Below are 24,907 nucleotides of genomic sequence, written 5' to 3'. Positions count from 1 at the left end.
CCACCTTAGATCCTTTTCAGTCCGGCTTCCGCCCGGGCCACGGGACAGAGACGGTGTTGGTCACCCTCATGGATGATCTCCGGCGACATCTGGATCGAGGCGGTGTGGCGGTATTGCTGTTGCTAGACCTATCGGCGGCGTTCGATATGGTCGATCACCGGCTGCTGACCCGCCGCCTCGCCGACGCCGGGATTCAGGGGTTAGCCTTACAGTGGCTTTCCTCTTTCCTTGAAGGTCGGGGACAAAGGGTGGCGATTGGGGGAGAGTTGTCTCAGAGGCACCCACTTAACTGTGGGGTGCCTCAGGGGGCGGTTCTCTCTCCAATGTTATTTAACATCTATATGCATCTCCTTGCCCAGATTGCCCGGGGACATGGGCTGGGTTGTCACCAGTATGCTGAGACACCCAGCTCTATCTATTGATGGGAGGCCGGGCCACCGACGCCCCTGTAGAGCTGGACCGGGCATTGCAAGCCATGGCTGATTGGATCAAGCTGAGCGGGTTGAAATTGAATCCAGCAAAGACAGAGGTCCTTTGCCTAGGCCGCAGTGCCCCGGAAGGAGGGATTCCCCTTCCAGCTTTTGACGGGGCGCCACTGGTACCAGTGCGTGAAGTCAAGAGCTTGGGAGTGCTAATGGAGTCTTCCTTGACAATGGAGGCCCAGATAGCGGCCACTGCCAAATCCGCCTTTTTTCATCTTAGACCGGCGAGGCAGCTGGCCCCCTTCTTGGAGCGAGGCGACCTGGCAACAGTGATCCATGCGACGGTCACCTCGAGATTGAACTACTGTAATGCCCTCTACATGGGGCTGCCCCTGTACCGAACGCGGAAACTGCAGCTAGTGCAGAATGCAGCAGCCAGGCTACTAGTGGGACTACCCTGATGGGAACACGTGCGGCCTGGGCTGCGGGAACTGCACTGGCTGCCAATTGTATACCGGGTTCGTTACAAGGTGCTAGTTATCACCTATAAAGCCCTATATGGCCAAGGACCTGCCTACCTCAGGGACCGCCTCTCTCCATATGTTCCCCAGAGAGCACTGCGTTCCAGCTCACAAAATCTTTTGGAAATCCCTGGGCCTAAGGAGGCCAAACTTAAAACAACTAGGGAGAAGGCCTTCTCTATAAAAGCGCCCCAATGGTGGAATCAGCTGCCGGAGGAGGTGCGGGCCCTACGGGATCTCAACCAGTTCCGTAGGGCCTGCGAAACTGCCTTCTTCCAAGAAGCCTTTAAGATGTAACCAGAATGAATATTACGCTGCCTGGATAAATAGAGACTGTAGCACCACTGTATTGTTTTAGCTTATTCTTAAAATTAATTTCTATTTTGCATTTATATTGTTGATTGATTTTATCTGTTATCGTCGTACCATGATACTGTATCATGCTCTGTAAGCCGCCCTGAGCCTGCCTCGGTAGGGAGGGCGGGGTATAAATAAAAACTTATTATTATTATTATCCTCAGTACAACAGCCTGAATCCTAACTGTTGTTTTATACTGTCAGGAAAAAGTGGCCCGATTTTCACCAATTCCCACTCCCACTGGAGAACACCATTTTGTCTCTACTGACCTGCACAGGATGTACAGTTAGCTACAGCTGGAGGAGAGAGGTCAAGATAATTCCTTCCTACAGGTGTGGCTCTACAAGTATGAAACAGGATCCAAGCCCTAGTTTGTGCAAAGGGTTGCCAATTTTTAAACTTGGCTTGCTACCTATCCCTTTCATATCAGGATGATCTGCTGCTATGATCATGTGCTATAAGCCATAAAAAGCTTCAGTTTCAGATTTCTGTGTATTAAACCTTTAATGACAGGACAGGATTTTCTTTTTTTGTGACCAGATGGCAACCTTATGTGCACCATCAAGCTGGCTAGTAAGATGGCTTTGTCTTGATATTTAAGGTTGCTAGGATGTAATGTAACACCCCCTATGTACTTCTGTAAAGGGCACACCGGGAAAAAGATGTCCCTCATAATCCTTCACACCCCCAATTATTTCACAGTGCCAGCCCTCTTTGGCCCAGAAGTGGGCCAGAGTGAGGTCTGGAAGTGTACAGAACAACCAAGATGGAGTAGGCCAAACAAAATTGTTCTAGCAGCAAAGAACAAGTCTGTACTTGTTATTTTGGGAAGTGACTATAGGGCATCTCCGGGCTACAGGTTTTCTCCTCATCTAAAATGAAAGAGGTATTTCTTTCTTTTGCAGAGCCCACAGGAAAGGTAAAATTCCTCCTTATCACAAAAGCCCAACACTTTTGGGTCCTTCCTTCCTAATCCTGTCACCTTAATTAATGCACCATTCTCACAACTAGGAAACATAGAACATTATATTTTTGTATCTAGCACCTGGGAAACATTTAACTCATAATGGAAATCCCATCAAACTATTGTATAAACCACTTAACACACCCAGCCATACCTCCAGGATACATTTTTGGGTACAAATAGGCCCAGCTTTGCCCATGCTCAGTGTGTTGTGTGTACCTGGATCCAACCACACATTCAAAACGCTGGCCATCTTGCCCCTCCCCCATGGACTTCTCCACATCTGGACAGGTAGATATGCTTTCCCTCCATGTTCTCATCTCTGCTAAGTATTATTTTCTAATGGTCTTGCATGTGTGTTAGTTTAAATTCTGGTTGGGTGTGTTTTAAAAATATTGTTATTGTTGGTTTGTTGTTATCATTTTCTTTAAATAAATAAACATCATTTTCTTTATTACAATTGGTTTGGTCATTTCAAAACACATCTCTCTTTATAGCAAGTACTGGTAGACACTTGGTGGAATCCCATTCCTAAATAGCTCTATCTATCGGCTACTTCTGCTAATTTCCCCATAAAAAGAGGAGACCCCTTCATTTGTAGTAAAAGTAATATGGCATCATCTTTGGGCCAGAGAACTGAACTAATGCTAAAAATGGCTGCACTCATCAAGTTGCATATTCTGGAACTGATTAAATTTAAGCTAAGCAGATGGAACCTGGAAGGCATATAGTTCTTAACCTCAAGGAAATATCTCATGTGGACAAGTGGCCTCACAAAAGAAGTCAGTAGGAATGCTTATAAAAGCACCAAAGCACACTCTGGTTTGTTTTTGCAGCAGCAGCTAGTCAGGACAATGGCAAGCAATGTTAAATGCTAGTTTGGCCTACTGGAGGCTGTTTTAGATGGGAAATTAATAGCAACCTTAAACTAAGAAGACACAAGCAGCCTTCGAGGACCCTGCAAGGATGTGCAACAAGGACTATCTTCTGCTGCAATTCAAGATTCAGATGACAAGTGGAGATAGAAGGGGCTTAGAAAGGAAGAAAGGGTTGGAGAAGGCTCACTTGCCTTGTAACAGGGCTATCGCTTCCCTTGAATGAACCTGAATTGCTGCTACTGGCTGAAGAAGCCCCATAATTCTGATGGGTGCTAACAGGACTCAACTGATTTTTGCACAGCATCGACAGGAAGTCCTTCTCACGGGATGTTGGAGGACTAGATCCAGTCTTGTAGGACATAGATCCGCTATTCCGTCCATGAGGCCCCCGACTAGAATGAAAACCAAAAGCAACACATTATAGTGCACCATGAACACCCCCCTCTGCCCAGATCACACACATGCATTCAGTGGATTCATTTATTTTATACCCAACATTTATTTAGGTAATCCCTATTTTTATTCCCAGTGAATAACCAAAACATTTTACAACATCGTTGACCCTTCCTCCATTTTGTTCTTACAACAGTCCTGGAAGGTAGTTTAGGCTGAGAAAGAAGGAATGACCCAAGGTCACCTCCAAGGCAGTGAGGATTCGAACCTGGATTCTAGTCCAGCACACTAACCGCAGCACCACACTGACCCCCTTTTTCAATACACTGACCCTTCTTTTTCAAAAGAGAAACAGTCAACATGCTACTTGCTTTCTGGAAGCTGAGAATAATCCTTGAGTGTGCTACGGCAGAAAAAGCACTGGACTTTACTCAGGGAGGACGAAGATGAAATCTCTGCTCATGTGTGAAGTGCACTAGATGTCCTTCAAATCATGACATGTACTAAATATGGATTGGAACCGTTTAGACCCAGTGATCCCCAATGTGGCACCTGCCAGTGGGTTTCTTGGAACCCAGTGCTTTCTGCCATGAGGCCAAGAGCCAATCTTCTCTTTCCTCCAACTGACTGGGGCAGGAGGGTTTTCAGAAGAGCCCAGGGAGCACTGAAGCGGAAACAGCTACCTATATCCTAGGTGGATGCTTGGTTTTGAACCACCCAACATTTTATGAATGATCTCAGCAACCATGGCTGCCATGTTGGGGTGGTGCCCAATACCTGTTCCCAAAATTCCAAAGATTGCCCATGGGTTCAAAACGGGATCTGCCCCCTGCCAAAGCTAACCATGTATGTAGAATATGTAAAGGAAGGGCGTGGCAAGTCTCTACTATGGGTGGAGCCAAACAGGATTTTCCAGCCCTGAGCCAAGATGCCTTAAAAACTCAGACTCAAAATATAAACACATGAAGTGAGAAACAGGAAGGAGGGTCATATCCATGAAAACTCTCAGCAATCAAGCAGCAAACAGCCCTCGATCTGGAATCTGCTTGAACTTCCCTTGCATGCAGAACACTTTCCACAGACCAGATGGCAGAATGGCTGGGCTGGAAGCCAGCCCCTCCAAAAGAGTGGTTTGGGCAGCTCGTTGTTCACATTTGTTTATAAGAACGCAACAGAGAGCTGTATCGGGGCTATATGGCTATTACCAGTGCGCCAAGCAGTTTTGTAAGAACTGCACCCAGCTCCTCCTCCACAGAGGAAGCCATAAAAGCAGGGAAACTATTTGAATTTTGTACGCATGGCACAGTAGAGATATTTTTGGCAGGCGTAATTTGCCTCGCTGGCTGGAGAACTGTATTTGAAAGGATATTATACAGGACTTCAGGGGAAATTTCAACGCTCAGCCCTGTGGTTTCCTTTGCTTTACTTCCGTGCTTGAATAACTTGTTAAAATTCCTTTTTAAAAAAAAAAGCACAATAAATGACTTTAACTCAAACATCCTAGGGTGCAACTAACTTCACTTTAAGGAGAAATTGACAGAACAAAGGTTACCTTGTTACTCATGCAGTTCAGACTAATTTAATTCCCAATTCCAGCAAATAGGATTTATTACAATGTTCAGTTCCCTCAGCGAAAATAATAATAAAAAAATGTCCAGAATGAGAAAGGGAGTTTTCTTTTAAAAAGCATTTCATAGTTTATAATAAGGAAGCAATCAGACTTAGTCTTTTTATTGCATTTATCCTCAACTCTTCCTCCAAAGAGCTCAGAAAGATTCTAGAGGCAAGTGTGGCACAGTGGTTAGAGCAGAGGTGCCAAGCTCATCTGTTATGAGGGCTGGATTTGACATAAATGGAACTTTGTAGGGTCGGCCATGTGTGCCATAAAACAAAATGCCAGGTAAGGGAGATATAAACTTTATAAAGGACATAGGCAAACTCAACCGACGATATTATTTTTTACTCAAAATACAAACATGCTTAAAACATTAACACCAATGTTTCCTCTAAGCTGCAGAGTCTTGTGAGCAAAAATTCTACTTTGTGAGCTACTGGCATTAAAGTTGTGAGCTACTGCATAAATTAGTGTGCTCTGGGGTCATTCTTCCTGAGTCAAGACAAAAATGTGTGAGCTAGAGGCTAAAAATCTGTGAGCTAGCTCACGGTAACTCAGCTTAGAGGGAACACTGATTAACACTCTCACAGTATAAGTATCTCCCTGATATCTACCCTCCTAGTTCCACCACCCATTACTCATTAGCATTGGGACAGTCTACAGGGACATAATGTCCCTCTGCTTTCTGGCAATAAAGGTAATGCCCAGTTGCTCATGGGCCAGACAAGAGCCCTGGATGGGCTGCTTCCAGCCCAAGGGTCATATGTTTGACACCGTGGGTTAGAGTGTCTGTCAGACTAGAATCTGGGAGAACCAGGTTTGAAACACCCCCCCCACACACACTCTGCTATGGAAGCTCGCCTTCACTGGCCTACATCTTCCTCCCCAATGATATTTCTTCCTCTGTACTTCCCTAGCCTGTGCATCCCAAATAAGCCCTTTATTGCTGCCAACACCACATCACTTTGTCCTGACATTTCAATGTACAGCAACAAGCATGCTGAGCTGCAAAAGTTTACAGTAAAAAAAACAAAACTAAAAAATGTGCTGACTAGCGGATGGACATTAATTGTTTAGCAGGAGTTACGAGAGAATGCGTCCAGCTGTTTCCCGCTTCTTTGAATCCTAGCTGTTTTTATCCCCTTTGTTGAACTGCAAAACTATGTGCTGAACATAGCAAAAGGCTGTTCTGCACATTTATGATCTTTAGAAACCTCTCATCTAGATCTCAGGTTCTTGATTGTACTACAGATCATATCTACATAATGCAAGGGGTGGTGGGGGGTGGTAATTAAGGTAAACCTTTCTTCCCCCAATCTGCCCAAGGAAAACCCATTTCCCCAAATAAGCACCATTCAAATTATGGGAGAAAGGATAACACACTGTGGCTTACTTCCGAGAAAATGATGATCTTTTACTCCCAGCCACGGACATATGGACTTCAGGAGCTGAAATGCTGCCCGTACTGCTTGATGAGCTAAAATCAGCTTCGCTTCCTGGAACGGAAAAGGGAAGAATCAAAACAGGACAGAAAGTCTAGGACCCCTGCAGTTCTCAGTCTCTCTGGTGAACCAGCGGCATCCTTCATTCTCTCTCTTGAATTTGGAAACCAAGCCCATTGTTTACAGAAAGTTAAGGGTGGCGATTCATTCATCATCAGCAAATGAAGATGCTGCAGCAGCCCATGGGTAATGACTATTTAAAAAGCCCTGTGTGAAACAATGGTGACAACAGGAGTTATGGCCTATATGCAAATAAATTCCTGCTGGGCTTCTACAAAAAAAAAAAAGCCCTGATAATGACCCAATTTTACTGACAGAACTGCTGCCATTTTTAAAAAGCTCCCCCAGCATGGGTTTGGGTGAAATGACAGGTGCAAGGGGAAAACTGCAGTGAAGAGGGAGGGGAGGTTCAAAAATTCGCACCTTTCTGTCCAAACTAGCTTTGACTACAGTATTTCCAGGAATTGGGGGTGGGGGGTGGCAGTGCCAAAACATATTCTGGAAGGAACAGAACAAAACAGGGGAAACCATGGAGCCGAATGACTAGATGAGAACTATGTTACAATGTCATGTAGATGTTCCAGAAACCAAAAATCTGCTGTGATTTGAGACCTAAAATGGAACAGAGCACGCACTTCTATTGTAATTTCTTCTGTAGTCCACCTTTTAAGTCCTTTTGCGGGGTGGGGGGGGGGAATGAAGATTTTCAGATCAGCAACTTCAATTCCCTGGAAGTCTGAAATGTGCATACAGTAACAGGTTTTTGAAAGTCCCACTGTTTCTGTCCATTTATTTTTATTGTACAGTGCCTGACACCTGCCCTGAGTAAACCACCACCGTTTCTGTTTTTTGGGACTCCCACATAACACATAGCTGTATTTGTTCAGTTTCCAGGGTTTCCCTCATCATCCATATGCTCTGACAAAGTTGGGCTGTCCCACACAGATGTTTTATTCTGCCTTGGGTTCCTTACCACTGTACTCTTTTGGGAAGCTTCCACATGACATCGTCCTCTATTCATCCTGCTTCCGTGTTTTCCTCTGGTTTGCTGTGATCTGTCCCAAATCTGTTGTGGTACAACACTTTTGGAAACATCACTGTCAAGGTGCCTTTAACACCATGTGAATGGGCGGGTGTGCATTTTTCCCCAGGTTCTTCCCATGCAAGTACCACTTTCCCTACTTCATTCCCTACAGTGGTCATTTCCCCTACACTCCTGGACAGCTGCAGGACATTTTTAAGAACATAAGAGAAGCCATGTTAGATCAGGCCAATGGCCCATCCAGTCCAACACTCTGTGTCACACAGTGCCAAAAAATTTATATATATATATATACACACACACACACACACACACTGTGGCTAATAGCCACTGATGGACCTCTGCTCCATATTTTTATCTAAACCCCTCTTGAAGGTGGCTATGCTTGTGGCCACCACCACCTCCTGTGGCAGTGAATTCCACATGTTAATCACCTTTTGGGTGAAGAAGTACTTCCTTTTATCCGTTTTAACCTGTCTGCTCAGCAATTTCATCAAATTCCCACGAATTCTTGTATTGTGAGAAAGGGAGAAAAGTACTTCTTTCTCTACTTTCTCCATTCCATGCATTATCTTGTAAACCTCTATCATGTCACCCCGCAGTCGACGTTTCTCCAAGCTAAAGAGTCCCAAGCGTTTCAACCTTTCTTCATTGGGAAAGTGTTCCAGCCCTTTAATCATTCTAGTTGCCCTTTTCTGGACTTTCTCCAATGCTATAATATCCTTTTTGAGGTGTGGCGACCAGAACTGCACACAGTACTCCAAATGAGACCGCAGCATCGATTTATACAGGGGCATTATGATACTGGCTGATTTGTTTTCAATTCCCTTCCTAATAATTCCCAGCATGGTGTTGGCCTTTTTTATTGCAAACGCACACTGTCTTGACATTTTCAGTGAGTTATCTACCATGACCCCAAGATCTCTCTCTTGGTCAGTCTCTGCCAGTTCACACCCCATCAACTTGTATTTGTAGCTGGGATTCTTGGCCCCAATGTGCATTACTTTGCACTTGGCAACATTGAACCGCATCTGCCACGTTGACGCCCACTCACCCAGCCTCAACAGATCCCTTTGGAGTTCCTCACAATCCTCTCTGGTTCTCACCACCCTGAACAATTTAGTGTCATCCGCAAACTTGGCCACTTCACTGCTCACTCCCAACTCTAAATCATTTATGAACAAGTTAAAGAGCATGGGACCCAGTACCAAGCCCTGCGGGACCCCACTGCTTACCGTCCTCCACTGTGAAGACTGCCCATTTATACTCACTCTCTGCTTCCTATTACTCAGCCAGTTTTTGATCCACAAGAGGACCTGTCCTTTTACTCCATGACTCTCAAGCTTTCTATGGAGCCTTTGATGAGGAACTTTATCAAAAGCTTTCTGGAAGTCAAGGTAAACAACATCTATCGGGTCTCCTTTGTCCACATATTTGTTCACCCCCTCAAATAAATGTAACAGGTTAGTGAGGCAAGATCTTCCCTTACAGAACCCATGCTGAGTCTTCCTCAATAACCTGTGTCCATCAATGTGCCTACTCATTCCGTCCTTGATAATGCTTTCTACCAACTTTCCCGGTATTGAAGTCAGACTGACTGGCCTGTAATTCCCCGGATCTCCTCTGGAACCCTTTTTAAAGATGGGGGTGACATTTGCTACCTTCCAGTCCTCAGGAACGGAGGCAGATTTCAATGAAAGATTACAGATTTTTGTTAGAAGATCCACAAGTTCAACTTTGAGTTCTTTCAGCACTCTCGGATGTATGCCATCCGGACCCGGTGACTTATTAGTTTTTAATTTGTCTACCAGTTAATTTGTCTATCAGTTTTAAAAGCATCAGGAATAGCTTTATCACTGTAGCACTATGAGGCTATAACATTCTAAACCAATGATGTACTAAGCTCCCAGCTTTCCTTAAAAAAAAAGTCTTTAAGCCTTCTCCTTGCAGAATTATAAGGTACTAGAGCTGCACATTTCTCTCTATGCCTCTGCAACAAAAAAGAGAGTTAAATTTAATTTAAAAATGAAAGCTGAGAACTAGCATGTCGCTGCATTAGATAGTTATTATAGCAATATAGCTTTTGCTACTTATATAATACCAGGAAAATGCCCTACACTGGTGTGGAGGAGGGGGGGGGGGAGGCAGCCATAGTTGACTGAGGCAAGGCAAGTGCTGGCTGAACTTCTATGGGGATGTTTCATTGCCATTTGCAGCAGCAATGTCAGCTACAGGGAAAATTTCCGTCCTGTGTGAGCAGCTCATCTTTATTCAGATTTTTTACGGGAAAGAACCTATCCCAAGAACATTTGCATTCACCTGGACGGGATTTTTCTGCCCTGCAAAGAAATCTTTTCTGCATCACCGCCATTTCTCTAATTTCAGCCCCTTGCAGGGACCACTTACCCTGTGTCACTTAAGCCAAAGGCTTAAATAACCCTCTTAAAGGTAAAGGTAGTCTCCTGTGCAAGCACCAGTCGTTTCTGACTCTGGGGTGATGTTGCATCATGACATTTTCATGGCAGACTTTTTACGGGGTGGTTTGCCATTGCCTCAAGACTTCCCCAGTAACCTACACTTTACCCCCAGCAAGCTGGGTACTCATTTTACCGACCTCAGAAGGATGGAAGGCTGAGTCAACCTTGAGCCGACTACCTGAACTCAGCTTCCGCTGCTCAGGTTGTTAGCAGAGCTTGGACTGCAGTACTGCAGCTTACCACTCTGCGCCACAGGGCTTTAAAATAACCCCCTGAAGCCCCCTTTAAAAAACAAGTTAACCGCTATAGCGTTATAACAACCTAATGTCATCTATTTCCATACCAAATATTAATAGAGCCATTATAGCGCTCCAGTGTATGCACACAATGAGCTAATGGGGAGGAAGGATTCACCACACAACCAACCCTTTCAAATGCCACCAACGCCACTTGTATAATATACTATTAAACATGCATGAATAAAAGAAACAACAAAAAAGGGAGCGATGAGTCACCATGGCAACTGTGATGATCATGCTCCTAAAGCTGCTGTAGAGGAGGGCAGAGTCTACTTCTCAAGTGATAATGACCGTTTTCGCACACAGCTTACCTCGCAGTCACAATCCTGTTCCCTCTGCAGCGTCTGTTGGATTTCCCACCATCTGCGCCGGAGTTACAGGAAGTGCCGCGGCTTTTGTGTAGCAAACGTAAATTGGGTTTTAGCGGTCTACGTTTGCTACACAAAAGCTGCGGCACTTCCTGTAACTTTGGTGCAGATGGTGGGAAATCTGACCAGACGGTGCAGAGGGAACAGGATTGTGACTGCGAAGTGAGCTGTGTGTGAAAACGGTCAATGTCTCTGTGTGGTAGAGCAAAGTGAACAGGTACTTGAGATTAAAGGGTTTGTGAGCTCGCAAACACAATAGCAGAAACCACAACAGGATGCACAAGTGAATTGACACCTGTAGCTTAACTTCATTGCTGATGTTTAGAAGACACCATAGTCTATTGCTGGGCAGACTAGACCGCTCAATACTGAAAAGAGAGGAGGAGAATAGGAGGGGAAAAGATGGAGAAAACGCAGCGCAGGGGCTGTAGGAAGGACAAAAGAATCCAAGCTTATGTTAAGAACCCAGCCTTGTGTTGTCTCCTTGCCTGCACCAAGCTACACAACTATCAGCCAGCCACTCTGGTACATCAGTATGAATCTCTGATACAAAGGTTGAAAGATTAGTAACCACAAAAATAGCACTTAAAAGTCACCCAATTAAACTGAGATGGTATTCTGGAGAGTTTAAACAGGCTAAGAGGGATCTACACAGATTATGGAAAAACTCTAACCTTGAGGATAATCCTATAAAACATGGGGGAAATAATCCTATAAAATGTGGAGAAAATAGTGATGTACCAGAAAAGGGTATGAATAGTTACTTTTTAAAAGGAACATCTAAAGCAACTGTGGGAATACCTAGAAATAGCAATAACAGACAGTTCTACTGCAACAGGTAGGAATTAAAGTACTAACCCAACCCAATAATAGAAACCCTTTCCAACATAATATCTAGGTTGGACCTCAGAATAGGATGTAACCACCAGCTCTGCAGGAAATTCTAGATATGGAAGTATGACCAGGCCTATTAGAGCACTGTTTATGTAGCAAGCAGCTTGCTTTCCAGCCTTTGTTTTGTCAAGAAAAAGGACCGCTCTAATGTATTTGGTTAGTCATTCAATCTAACAGTACACCAGTTAGCCCTTGTATGGATGACAGAAGCAGTAAACCAGACCACCCACAGACAAAGCAGGAAGGTCAACAGATCTGCACAAAAAACATGGTTTAGTAAATTGCTCCTCCCTCCCCCCAAAAGAAAGATATCCTGAAAAGACCTGATAAGGAGTAAACATGCTGCAGAGAAGGAATATTAAGAATCGCTTAATGAAGGAGGTAGGGTTGCCAGGTCTATACTGGAAAATACCAGGAGGCCTTGGGGGTGGAGCCGGGAGAGGGCAGGGTTTGGGGAGGGGAGGGGCCTCCGCAAGGTACAATGCCACAGAGTCCACCCTCCAAAGCAGTCATTTTCTCCAGGGGAGCTGATCTCTGCCAGAGGGAGATCAGTTGTAAAAGTGGGAGATCTCCGGGCCCCACCTGGAGGCTGGTAACCCTAGAAGGAGGGGTAGGGTTGCTGTCCTCCTGGTGGAGCCTGGAGAACTCCTGGAATTACAACTGATCTCCAAACTAGAGAGATCAGTTCCCCTGGATAAATGGCTGCTTTGGAAGGTGGACTATATGGCACTATACCCCTTTGATATCTCCCTTCTCTCCAAGTCCTGCCCTCCTCAGGTTTCATCCTCAAATCTCCAGGAATTTCCCAACCCAGATTTGACAACTCTGGGAGGAAGAGGGGAGGAGAACTCGGTGTGTTTGAGCCCAAAAGAGTTTAGAGACTTGTGGAAACAAAGTTCATTGGAAGGCAGGAAGATTTCCAAATCCTAATTCCCCTCCCTGAGACTCTTTGAAGAGCCTGTCACACTTATAATACCTTATTTTTAGTGTCTTAAATTGCACTAAAATGGCTAGCATAAGAGCCTGCTAAATTCTACGTATTCCAGTTCATGGCTCAACGGAGCTTTTATTTCGCAACTGAATGGTACACTTGACATGGCATACCGTTTCAGTGGGTCTTTTGTTGACTTTGCTGCTATCAGTATTAGCCTGGGACATGGATACCATTGTGACAGCCTTGGTTTAGTTGTTATTGTGCATGCACCTTAGGCCTATTGTGTAAGGAAAGAAAATTAATTACAGTCCTCATAAATAAAATGGAAGAATAGAAGGTCTGAGTTTCAACTAACTGGTACTCTGAAAACAGAATCAACAGCAGAGACATTCCATTCCTTCAGAAACAAAGCAGGAGTTGGGATGCCTCCCCTGCCTTCCTCTGTGCTCAAAAAACACAGGTCCGATGGCTCATATGTCCTTCCTTTAGCGAAGGAAATCCTCATGCAAGCTACTAGGCTGGATCCATGGAGGATGAAGGAACTGTGCTGGCAGAGTGGGTAGGAAACAGATTGCTTCTAGCTCAACCAGCACAAATAAGCCAGCAGGCGGTACGATCATGGGCTGTTCCATCTGCTAGTTCTCTTCAAATGGATTATTTTGGAAAAGGGACCTTTCTTACAAGGAAAGAGAACTTTGCCTTGCCAAAAGGGTGTGTGGGAGCCAACTGGAGTTGCAAGATGACATCCCTGGACTGCATATTTGGAGCCCAAATATTCCATCCTGCAAAATGGCCAAGGGTGATCTATTAGGTTAGGCTGAGTGCCAGTAGAACTTTGAAGCTATGCATCTATAGAACTACTGCAACACGTTCTATATTGGGCTGCCCTGGAAGACACTGCAGAAACTACAATGGGTTCAGAAGACAGCAGTACAGCTTTTGTCAGGGGCTAGCCAACTGAAACACCCCTTTCTTATTTTAGAACAGTTTCACTGGCTGCCAGTTTGTTTTTGTTTCTGAGTTCGATTCAAGGTGCCACTTTAAAGCCTTTTGTGACCTAGACCGTTTGAAGGACTGCCTCTTCACCCCAGATGTCCCCGTGTGCCAACTGAGGTCTTCTGCTTGACATGCTTTTACTTAATCCCCCACTTAACATGTTTCGCAGTTTTGAGGAAAAGGAGGTTAATGGGGCTTTATTGTATTTTGCATTTTTTTAATCTTAAAATTGTAAATTGACTTGGGCCACAAAGGAAAGGTGTGGTATAAATAAAGGACTCAACTCCCAAAAGGATTCCAAGTCAAGCATTAATGAGACCCAAAAGACAAGCCCAACTTCAGCAAGGTTTCTGCATCTAGCACCTTCCAACCAGACCATGGACTTAATTCATGAAGGAGAAAAATCAGGCCATAAAAGTATCATTATGGCTATCATAATGAAAATTTCATTATATGGATATAATACAATTTCAGGGGGCACGTCCTATATAACAAAAAGGCAATTCCCCTACCTTTGTTGGTACAGATCCCACTGGCTCCACTGGGTACGGCATCAACCAATCGCCTTGCTGGACTGATTTCAAAACTAGCTTGTTCAGAAAATTTTCCCTGCAACATGGATCGCATTCTTGCTGAGATCCTACCCAGTCTCTCACGTATCTAAATTCCAGTGGCTTCAGAAGGGAAGCCTCATTTTCCATGGAGGCCTTGGTATCTGCTGTTGCTAAATCGGCCTTTTTTCATCTTAGGCTGGTCAAGCAATTGATTCCCTACCTTACCCCCTGGAACATATCTACAGTAATCTATGCAATGGTCACTTCCAGACTGGATTACTGTAACTCACTCTATGAAGGGTTGCCCCTGAACCTGATCCAGAAACTGCAGCGAGTGCAGAATGCAGCAACACAAATGCTGACAGTGACGCCTTTGTGGTGCGCATTCAGCCAATGCTCCACAAACTGCACTGTCTGCCAATAGAATACTAGATCTAGTTCAAGATTACATATGTTTTTAACCTTTAAAGCCCTACAAGGCCAAGGCCCTGCACATCTTTGGGACCATCTCTCCCCATATGTGCCATGCAGATCAACACCTTCTGGTGGTCCCCTGAAAGACAGCTGTTTAGCCTCGACCAGGGCCAGGACATTCTCTGCCTTGGCCCCAGCCTGGTAGAACATGCTCCCACTTGAGATCAGGGCCCTGGGAGACTTGTGACAGTTCTAGACATCTAGAGACTCCGCCAAATGAGTTTCCCATCAGTGCATCATCTACAGGGTGACCATATTCAGTCATCTCATGCTCTAACCAAGACTGGTTTCAGATTATTTTAATTCTGTTGTAATGATTTTAACCCCATTTATTTGTATGTTACAGTTACTACATTTGCTGAGTTGACATGTGTAAAATGCCCTTGGCCCTCTTACGGGGAGGGCAAGATATAAATAAAACACAATAAATATAAAAATAAAAGGGCTTTAAGATACATAAGGATGAACCAGAGAGTTCCTGTAATCTGCAGAGATAGCAAAACACTAACTAATATATCATTTATTATAGCCTCTCAAATGTACATATGGGGGCTTTACCCTGTATGGAAAGCAGAACACACCTGGATCAAATGACATGATGTCATTTTCACATGACATGATGTTCATTCTCAGCACAACTTGCGGAGTTCACACTGCTTTACTCTTTAAGTCAGGAAGAATATAAACTTGTTTTTCTCCAGTTTAAAAGCAAAGATTTGGAGTAGCTGGAGTGGACTGACTGTGTAGACCAGGGATGGGCATGGACAAAAAAAAGATGGGTTGGTTCAGTTCAGAGTCCATGGCAGCCCACGGACCAAACCTGGAACCAAACCAACCTCATGTGTACTAAACCAGTCTGGCAGAAGAGGGAGGGGATCACTCAGGTAGGGGCTTCCCTTCCCCTTTTCTCCAGGCCATGGCAAGCTGTGGGGCCAGGAGAAAGGGGGGTGATTACTAGGGAAGAGACTTTCCATCTCCCTTTCTCCTGACCATGGGACCAGAAGAAAAAAGGGGGGGTTGCCGGAGAAGAAGATTTCCTTCTCCCTCTCTCCTGCCTACAGCAAGCTGTGGCCAGCAGAAAGGGGAGGGTAAAGTGCCCCCGCGAAGGCACTTCACCCCTTCTATTTAAGCTCTTCTTTCTGCTCCACTTTCAAAATGGTGCTTGCTGGCCTGCCCTTTAAAGAGCTGTTTGTGCTTTCCCGACTGATCTGCACTGTGCAGTTTGGCAGATAAAGAGTAAGTGAGGGGAAAAGCTACCAGTCATGATGGATATCTACTCAAGGCCATGTTCAAGGTCGATCTTTATTCAGTTTAAGATATGACAGATTATGTGAAGTACTTATGTGCACTTTCACATTTCTGTTGGCTCCTAGGTTAGTAAAGAGAAAAAGGATGCCACTATAGATAAAAATGGTATTTTCCTCCCCTTGAAAAGCTTAGCATTCCTGTCTCAATTCAAAAGAAAGGTAATGGAGGTAAACATGCACTTAGAATTCTCAGGGAAACAAGCTTCACGTTAAATTACATTCTCTCATAAAGTCGCTCAATAATTATCACTTGGAGGAATTAAACAGTCAATGATCTTACTGAAGAAGGGTATATTTAACATACTTGCTTTCATGACCTTATGTGTCAATGACATTTGTAACTGCAAACATTCAAGGATGTTTTAATAGCAACATAAAGTGTTTTGAGGAGCAATTCCAAACAATTTCCAGCCAAGCATTTTTGCATCTGGGCTTGGCTTTCTCCCCACCAGTTAATAAATAATCAGATCCCATCATTTCCTCTGTCTTGCTTAAACCTCTGAGCATAAACAACTCTCTGAGCTGCAGGACGAAATACAACAAGCACAAAAGAAGTACAGTCTTCGGGCCATGATCCAACCAAAGCTGAGCATTCAGTGGGATAGTTCAAGCACACACTTCTATCTCTATCCCACTGACATAAACTTTAAAAAAAAGTATTCTGTTTTGGCAAAACTAGCTCTAAACCTCTAACAATAAGCCTATCAGTATATCAGTCTAGGTTCACTTTCTTTCATATGTGGTCTCCATTCATCAGTATGGTTGAAAGTACACAGATTGCAATTGAAGCCACTGTCAAGGGGTTCACTGACTACAACTGAAGCCATGACTAAGGGAAGGAAAAAAGAATCAACACAGCTGGAGCACTTAGATATGGCCAGTGTTACATCAGAGCACCAGAATGAAAAGCAGAAAACGGGTCCCACCTCATGTGCTGAGGGTGGGAGAGATCCTAAATACTGAAGAACCCTGGTGGACCTTGGAAGAAAGCAAACATACTTCAGTCAGGAGTACAAATGGCCTCCTTTTGCTGTCCAAAGGAAGGAGCTGGTTTTACTTCCCCTCAATTGAGTTCCAGATTTCTGTCACCTTACTCTGTTCCAGCAGAATCTGAGCCTGCTTCGGCAGGGAGAGCGAGATATAAATACAACAAATAAAACAAACAAACAAATAAATAAATAAACTGATCTTGTCCTCATCTGCATAGCTCCACCCTTTCATTTGTATACCAACATCTATCCTCAATCTGTGTTCTGTTCCAGTCTTGGTCATTGCTGATACAGTCCCACCACCACATGTGTTCGTTCTCTCTCTCTCTCTCTCTCACACACACACACACACGCACACACACACACACACACACGCACACACACACAAGCCCTCTCACACACACTGCAACTTTCAGGTTTAAAATCATCAGACTAATCTCAGGATATTTAGATGTTCTAAAATGGCTGTTTCGATGCAGGGGACCGATCAGAGGCGTATACCTTGTGCTGTGTCAATCTCTTTGCTTACATTTTGGGTGTTTATTTTAATGTATTTACTTAAGCTTTTGAAACCTGGATAGTATATCCTGTACAAAAACAAGATCACTTTTTATCCTTTTGCAAAAGTGATGTGTATATTTTATGCCTTCTGTAGAGTATCGTTTCATACTGGTGTATCCATGGAGACAGATCCTTTAATAACTCTGCTAGTTGGCGGGTCAAGTAAGCAAACCTACACAGGCACCATAGCAACAGACGTGAGACTAAAAGGGAACCTATCAGAAAATGAGCAGCATTTTCTCTCTCGATTCTCTCTCGGGAATGTGCAGACTTGCTCACGATTTTAAGAAGGTGCAACAGGAAACAAAAGAAGAGCAAGCAGATCACAGCATGAAAAGTTGTTGGGAGATAGGGAGATTTTTGTGCAACTGGCATTAAAGCCAAGCATCGAAAACAATCAGACGTTGTGCCACAATGTTAATAACAGCAGAGGAAAATAGGAAACCTCTCTGCACATCTTCACCTCTTAGTTAAAGTCCTTTCATTGGAAGGTGGGGCTATTCCACTAATTTTGGAGCCAGGCTGTTTCCATGCAGTTTCTTTCCCCATTGAGGATGAAGAATGCTCCCATATTTGGGGAGAATTTATTCTGATCCAAATCAACGGCAGAAATGTGGGGCAGCTGAAGGCCGAGGGGCCATTCCACCCACAGCCATGATGGGGAAAGAACGGTGCTAAGCTCTGCATTCCCCTTACCCTCCAACCCTTTGGGGCTGAGCCATGGCATAGCTTTAACCCAGACTCAGCTGTGAAGAGGGAAAGGGGGTTGCTCAACTACGTGGGGGCAACGCAACAAAGGGGTAAAGATGTGGGTAGTATTGGCATTGGGGTGGAGTGTGTAGATATCCCCCTGCTGCTGTTTTAATTGTGGGGGCTCACTTTCACAAAGCCTATGTAGAAGCAGCCTCATGGTCAACCGGTGGTGGGTTTCAACCGAAACACATCCTTCCAGGGCTTTTTTTTTTTTTTTAGCAGGAACGCACAGGAAAGCAGTTCCAGCTGGCATGGCACCAGGGGTGTGGCCTAATTTGCAAATGAGTGCCTGCTAGGCATTTTCTACAAAAAAAAGTCCTGCATCCTTCCATTCAAGTATCACTGTCTGTGAACAGCTAGGGGGTGGAGGAGTGAACAGATCATACAAACTGCTGAGCATCAAAAATCTTCCCGCATGCAGAAAGAAAAACGTTAAAGACTTGGAGAACCCTGCTGCTGTTGATATCAATATTTCATTAAGAAATAACAAGCAAGTACTCAAACAGTTCCTTCCCCCCCTCTCCCAAAAATTCCCTAGTCAGAGAAGTTAGCAATTAAAATTTTGAGAGTTAGTAGAAACAATAGAGGGGAGGAATGAAAAAGAAAGCAGCACGTTAGCAAATGCAATTTAGGTTTTATTTCTGCTGAAAGTGAAGACTCAGGGGTTAAAAAGCTTTACAGAAGAGGTGATATTGATAGAGGAATCTGAAGATAGACAGAATCGGAAGATCAAGCCAGGAGTATGAGGCATCCAGAGAAGATGCAAAAGAGCTTGTGGGGAGGGATGGTGGCTCAGTGGTAGAGCATCTGCTCGGAAAGCAGAAGGGCCCAGGTTCAATCCCCGGCATCTTCAACTAAAAACCTCAGCTTGAGACCCTGGAGAGCTGCTGCCAGTCTGAGTAGACAATACTGACTTTGATGGACCGAGGGTCTGATTCAGTATAAGGCAGCTTCACATGTTCATATATGTTCATATGTTGAAGGAGCTGGAGAATGAAATTCCCTAGCCAGAGAAGTTAGCAATTAAAATTTTGAGAGTTAGTAGAAACAATAGAGGGGAGCAATGAAAAAGAAAGCACCACGTTAGTTTTCTTTGTAGAAAAAGCCCAGCAGGAACTAATCTGCATATTAGGCCACACCCCCTGATGTCACTGTTGTTTCACACAGGCCTTTTTTGAAGAAAAAGCCCAGCAGGAGCTCATTTGCATATCAGGCCGCACCTGCTGGCACTGAGCCAGCTGGAACTGCGTTCCTGTGTGTTCCTGCTCAAAAAAAGCCCTGGTCACAGGAAGCAATGGAGAGAGGAGGAAAGGAAAGAAACTTAGATTGTCAAGATCACTGATTGTGCTATGAAGGGAATAGGCTTGCAAATCCCCAGGTGGGGGCAGGGGATCCCCTGGTTTGGAGGCCCTCCCCTGCTTCAAGGTCATCAGAAAGTGGGGGGAGAGGAATGTCTGCTGAGAACTCTTGTTATTCCCTATGGAGACTTATTCCCATAGGAAATAATGGGGAATAGATCCATGGGTATCGGGGGGGGGGTGTTTTTTGAGGTAGAGGCACCAAATTTTCAGGATAGCATTCAGAACCTCTCCCCAAAATATCCCCAAGTTTCAAAAAGATTGGACCAGGGTGTCCAATTCTATGAACCCCCCCAAAAGGTGCCCCTATCCATTATTTCCTATGGAAGGAAGGCATTTAAAAGGAGTGTGGTCCCTTTAAATGTGATGGCCAGAACTCCTTTTGGAGTTCAATTACGCTTGTCACACCCTTGCTCCTGGCTCCACCCCCAAAGTCTACTGGCTCCACCCCCAAAGTCCTCAGATAGTTCTTGAATTGGACTTGGCAACCCTAAAAGTGAAACATTAAAGGTCTGGAAACAAAGTTTCCATTCCACTAACAGTGGACTCTTCCTGCAATGCAAGCAGTCTTCCAGCAGTGAAAGTAGACTTATTTGATGGATGAAACATGTTCCACCTCTGGAAAATTCTTTGCACCAGAAGAATGCTCCTTGGATCATATGGAGGCTCCACAAGTAGCAGGACAGAATGTTGGGATCCAATCCCAGGAGTTCATTATGGATGCGGAAGAGGAATGAATGGGAAGCCAGCAGTGAACCTCTGTGGCACCAACCGAAGCTGCCCTAGTAAGACAAGAGTCCTTGAGCAGCCTAGCCTCTCACGTTATGGAAGTCAAAGAATCCCTCATTGAAGCTTCTGATCAATAACTGTTCAATGGTCTCCTAAATGTTGAATCTGGCATTATGCTTCCTTTTCAAATGCTACCCAAATGAAGGTTTTGAGCCTTCAGACAACAACTGAGAGGGAGCTTGACAATGAGCTTATGAACAAATGGGTACTATACTTTTTGATATAACTTTGATTTTAGCGAAGACTCCTGCATATTTACCTCCAGAGAAGTCAGAGCGGTTAACTGCAAAATGAATGGCAACAGAAAGAACTGGTAAGATCATCAACCACCTATTCACTGGCAATGAAACTATTTTATTGGGTGCCAAATGTGCCTTACTAAACATAACTCTTCAGTGTCAACTTTACAGTGAACTGCCCTCTTTAAAATCTAACTACCGGCAAGAGCAGACTAAGCGATATTTTGAAAGTGCTCTTCAGCACAATGGGCCAATGCAAAGCTATTCTCTAAAAAAACCACTCCCATGACAAAGCTGCTATTCAGTTTTTGTACATTCTGTATCCTGTGTCTGAACACCAAACACATTATTTCTCTCCCTGGTTTGCTGATCTTTGCAACAAATGGAGAACAAACAGCAGTATGCCCAGGACAACGTTACAAGCAACGGTTTTATATATAAATAAACACCCCTCTTTAAAGCGTGCTTCTCTTGAAAACAGAATGGTATGATGTAAAATCAACAGAAAGTCTACTGGACTGCAGAACTTCCTGCAGATCACTGCTTCTCCCTGCCAAGTCATCTCCGTAGCTCTTAAACATAAAGGTGCATGCAGATCGAGCAGGTTGTGAAGGGCTTGCGGTCTTTCATATTCAGGAGCCAACTGGAATCCTTCAGTCTTGATCCCTGTCATGCTGGGGGCAAGACTAGCTACTGTTTTGCCCCGCTCCTTTCAGTTGCCCCCATCACTTTCAGTAAAACCCACCCACCCCCTCTCACACGTGGTTGCCCAGGACTTTTTTTTTGTAGCAGGAACTCCTTTTCATATTAGGCCACACACCCTTGATGTAGCCAATCCTCTTAGAGCCTACAGTAGACCCTGTACTAAGAGTCCCATAAGTTCTTGGAGGATTGGCTGCATCAGGGGTGTGTGGCTGAATATGCAAATAAGTTCCTACTACAAAAAAAGCCCTGTGGTTGCCCAAAGCCAACCTTGCAGGGTTATTGTTCAGTAGCATGCCAAAGATCTGGCAGGTGTGTAAAGACTTGTGCAGACTCTCTCACGTTAAACAAAACTTTATTTCTACAAGGCACAAACTTAGGAGTACTGCAAAGGGCAGGATCTAAGCATTCTAAGGAAAATAAAGGCTAGGACAGGTGCTAGCTGAAGTATTGACAATCCAAGTTGCTTCTGATTTGGGTAATTGCAGGATGCTTGGCCCTGGTACATCTGCATCATTCCCCTCTGCCATCCTGCACAACAAAACACATACTCCAAGGAGTTCCTAGCAAGAAATTCCCCCCAAGAGCTCAAACCAAGAAGTCTCAAAGGAACAGCCCCATTTTCAGACCTCACTCCATATGTGTTCTGGGCAGGGCTTTTTCAGTAGCAGGAACTCCTTTGCATATTAGGCCATACCCCCTGATGTAGCCAATCATCCTGGAGCTTACAGTAGACCCTGTACTAAGATCCCTCTAAGCTCTTGGAGGATTGGCTACATCAGGGGTGTGTGGCCTAATATGCAAAGGAGCTCCTGCTACAAAACAAACAAACAAACAGGTTCTGGGGTTCCAATTTTGGGGTTCCAGCCTACCAAATCTATACCCTCCAATCAAGAGGTGTTAATACATCAAAGGGCTGGTGTGCTATCCCTCTCAGCTGGAAAGGATGCTCTGTATCCAGCAAACAGCATCTTTCCCCCTCTTTCTAACCACGAAGATGCAGAGATGTATCAAACCATCTTCAGCTGCACCACCCAACCGTGTCCCCATAAAACACACCGATGCCAGAATTTTAATGGATGATAGAATTATAAAAAAGGAATGAATTTGGTACACATTGGACCTGCACCAGACAACAGCTAGGGTCTAGCAACATACAAGCAAAAACAAAAACGAAGTTAGACCAGTCCTGCTTGCAACGTATGGTGCTTTCCTCCCTATATATGATGGGCCCAGAAAGAAGCTGCATAAGACTTTCCACAACTGGAAACATAAATGGGAATACAATAAGTGAGGGGTAGCACAAACGGATACCATCATCTTTTTCTTGCGTTTCCGTTTATGCAAGCGCTCTAGAGCAAGTACAAATTTTCTGCTGGATCTGATGCAATCTGATGCTTGCTGCCTGTAATGCACAAGCATCAGGACAAAAGACACCAACCCAACAGTGGGAGCAGTGTCTTCTGTCCCAAGTCTTCTCTACTGTCCCCTCCCCCTCTGTTGTACCATTTGCAACAGCAGGAAAGGCCAGGATCCAGGGAAAGGAATACCATTTAAGGTGCAGAAATGTTATCACCTGCTCTAGCACCACTGTCATCCTCCTCTCTGGAACTCCTTCAATGCTCTTTCCCGCTACACCTCACAGGAGCCAAGCGGCAGGGACACAGAACTGAAAAGAATTAGTACCATTTACCCCATTAACCCTCAAAATTGTTTCCTGCCCTGACATTTATGCCTTCTCCACCAGGGGCTGTCCTATATCAGCCCAGGTAGGACCATCTCTTCAATTGTTGGAAGTTGTCATTCACTAGCATGGGCAAAAGGTGCTGGTTCAGCAGTCAAAGACCGTTGTAATGTAGCGGTTAGGACTCTGGGCTAGAACTGTGGAAACTAGGTTCCAACCTCCACTTGGCTGTGAAACTCATGGGGTGATCTCTGAGCAGTCATTAAGGTACTCAGGGTAGGCTCAGCCTAACCTACCTCACATTATTGGGCCAATACAGTGGAGGCGTGTACAATGCATATTGTACTGGACTCCTTAGACAAGAGAAGGGCAGGATCATTATTCTGAAGCATCCCAAGTAATGCTTAAGTACTGATCTCTGACACTGGGATGCAAAAGTCATCAGATCTTCAGAACTCCGGCACTGCAGACAGTTCCTAGAGACCTCTTTCTGTGTCAGCTGAAAACTAAAAACAAAACAGAACTCTAGATGGCCTTTTTAAGCTAATTCTCGGTGTATGCGAGTTTTAACTCTATTGTATGGATTTTATATTGTAAGCCACACAGAGTAGTTATTGTTAAACTTAACAAAATAAACAAAGCATATTCGCTATTGGACCACAACAGCCATTTATGAGATTTCTCCGAGTTAATCCTCAGTAATGGAGAGTTCCCCTTGGTTTATTAGCTACCATGGACACAAAGTTACTTGTAATAAGAGCCAGTTTGGTGTAGTGGTTAAGTGTGCAGACTCTTATCTGGGAGAACCGGGTTTGATTCCCCACTCCTCCACTTGCACCTGCTGGCATGGCCTTGGGTCAGCCATAGCTCTGGCAGAGGTTGTCCTTGAAAGGGCAGCTGCTGTGAGAGCCCTCTCCAGCCCCACCCACCTCACAGGGTGTCTGTTGTGGGGGAGGAAGGTAAAGGAGATTGTGAGCCGCTCTGAGACTCTTCGGAGTGGAGGGCGGGATATAAATCCAATATCTTCTTCTTCTTCTTCTTCTTCTTCTAAGTACCATGGACACAAAGCCGCCCTGAGCCTGCCTTGGCGGGGAGGGCGGGATATAAATAAAAAGTATTATTATTATATTATTATTAATAGAAAATACTGTTAAATTAGCTTTGTACACATAGCTAGGATGCATATTTTAGTGTACATACTGTTATTTATTTATTTATTTTATTTATTTTATTCAATTTATATCCCGCCCTACCCCACCGAGGTACCCCTCATCCCCCACTTCCACGCGTGGCAAGAGTCAGAGAGGGTTGGCTTCCTTTAGAGGACAGTACTGGAGATTTACAGTATTTTGCTATATTTGCTTTATTTCCAGGTGTGCAGGTAACAGCACAAGTGGGATAAAGAGGTGCGTTTACAAGGAATGGCTAGATTTTAGTCCAGCAGCAACTCAGAGACTAACAAGATTTTCAGTTATGAGACAAAGCTCCATTCATCAGATACAAGGGAGCTCTTGAAAGCTCATATCTGAAAATCTTAGTTGCAACTTGCTACTGGACTCAAATCTATTCTAGATGTTACCTTCTAAAACTATCTTGTAGGAACACAGTTCTACTGGCACTAATAAACCTCCAGAGACAAAGACATCTCATACTCCAGTTCTGTCTGCTTCTTCTCTCTGTCTTTCCCAGAATCTAAAATTGTACTTTCTTTTGCACAGACACACACCTGCCCCCTCCCTTCAGCTAAGAGGGAAGATCATCTTTTCCAACAGAGCCATTTCCCGATAATTAAGCCCCAGTGAGGAGATATCTACAGTCATTAACCAACACCACC

General features: G+C 44.4%; 1 protein-coding gene across 4 annotated transcripts in view; it reads right to left on the bottom strand.

Moving 5' to 3' along the window:
- SYBU (syntabulin) overlaps positions 1-24,907 on the bottom strand; it is a 77,467-nt gene that overhangs the window by 3,841 nt on the left and 48,719 nt on the right. For 3 of the 4 annotated variants that reach the window (XM_060243311.1, XM_060243310.1, XM_060243313.1), the window contains 2 exons: positions 6,545-6,647; positions 3,431-3,535 (listed from right to left, as the gene is read on the bottom strand). In XM_060243311.1, the coding sequence (XP_060099294.1) occupies positions 3,431-3,535; positions 6,545-6,647 (208 nt within the window). Of the gene's footprint in view, positions 1-3,334; positions 3,536-6,544; positions 6,648-24,907 lie in introns of all 4 variants that reach the window. The other variant, XM_060243314.1, reaches the window with a different exon arrangement.

This window comes from Heteronotia binoei, chromosome 7 (assembly GCF_032191835.1).
Source record: "Heteronotia binoei isolate CCM8104 ecotype False Entrance Well chromosome 7, APGP_CSIRO_Hbin_v1, whole genome shotgun sequence".
Classification (NCBI taxonomy): Eukaryota; Metazoa; Chordata; class Lepidosauria; order Squamata; family Gekkonidae; genus Heteronotia; species Heteronotia binoei.
This window is presented reverse-complemented; position numbering and strand designations above follow the sequence as displayed.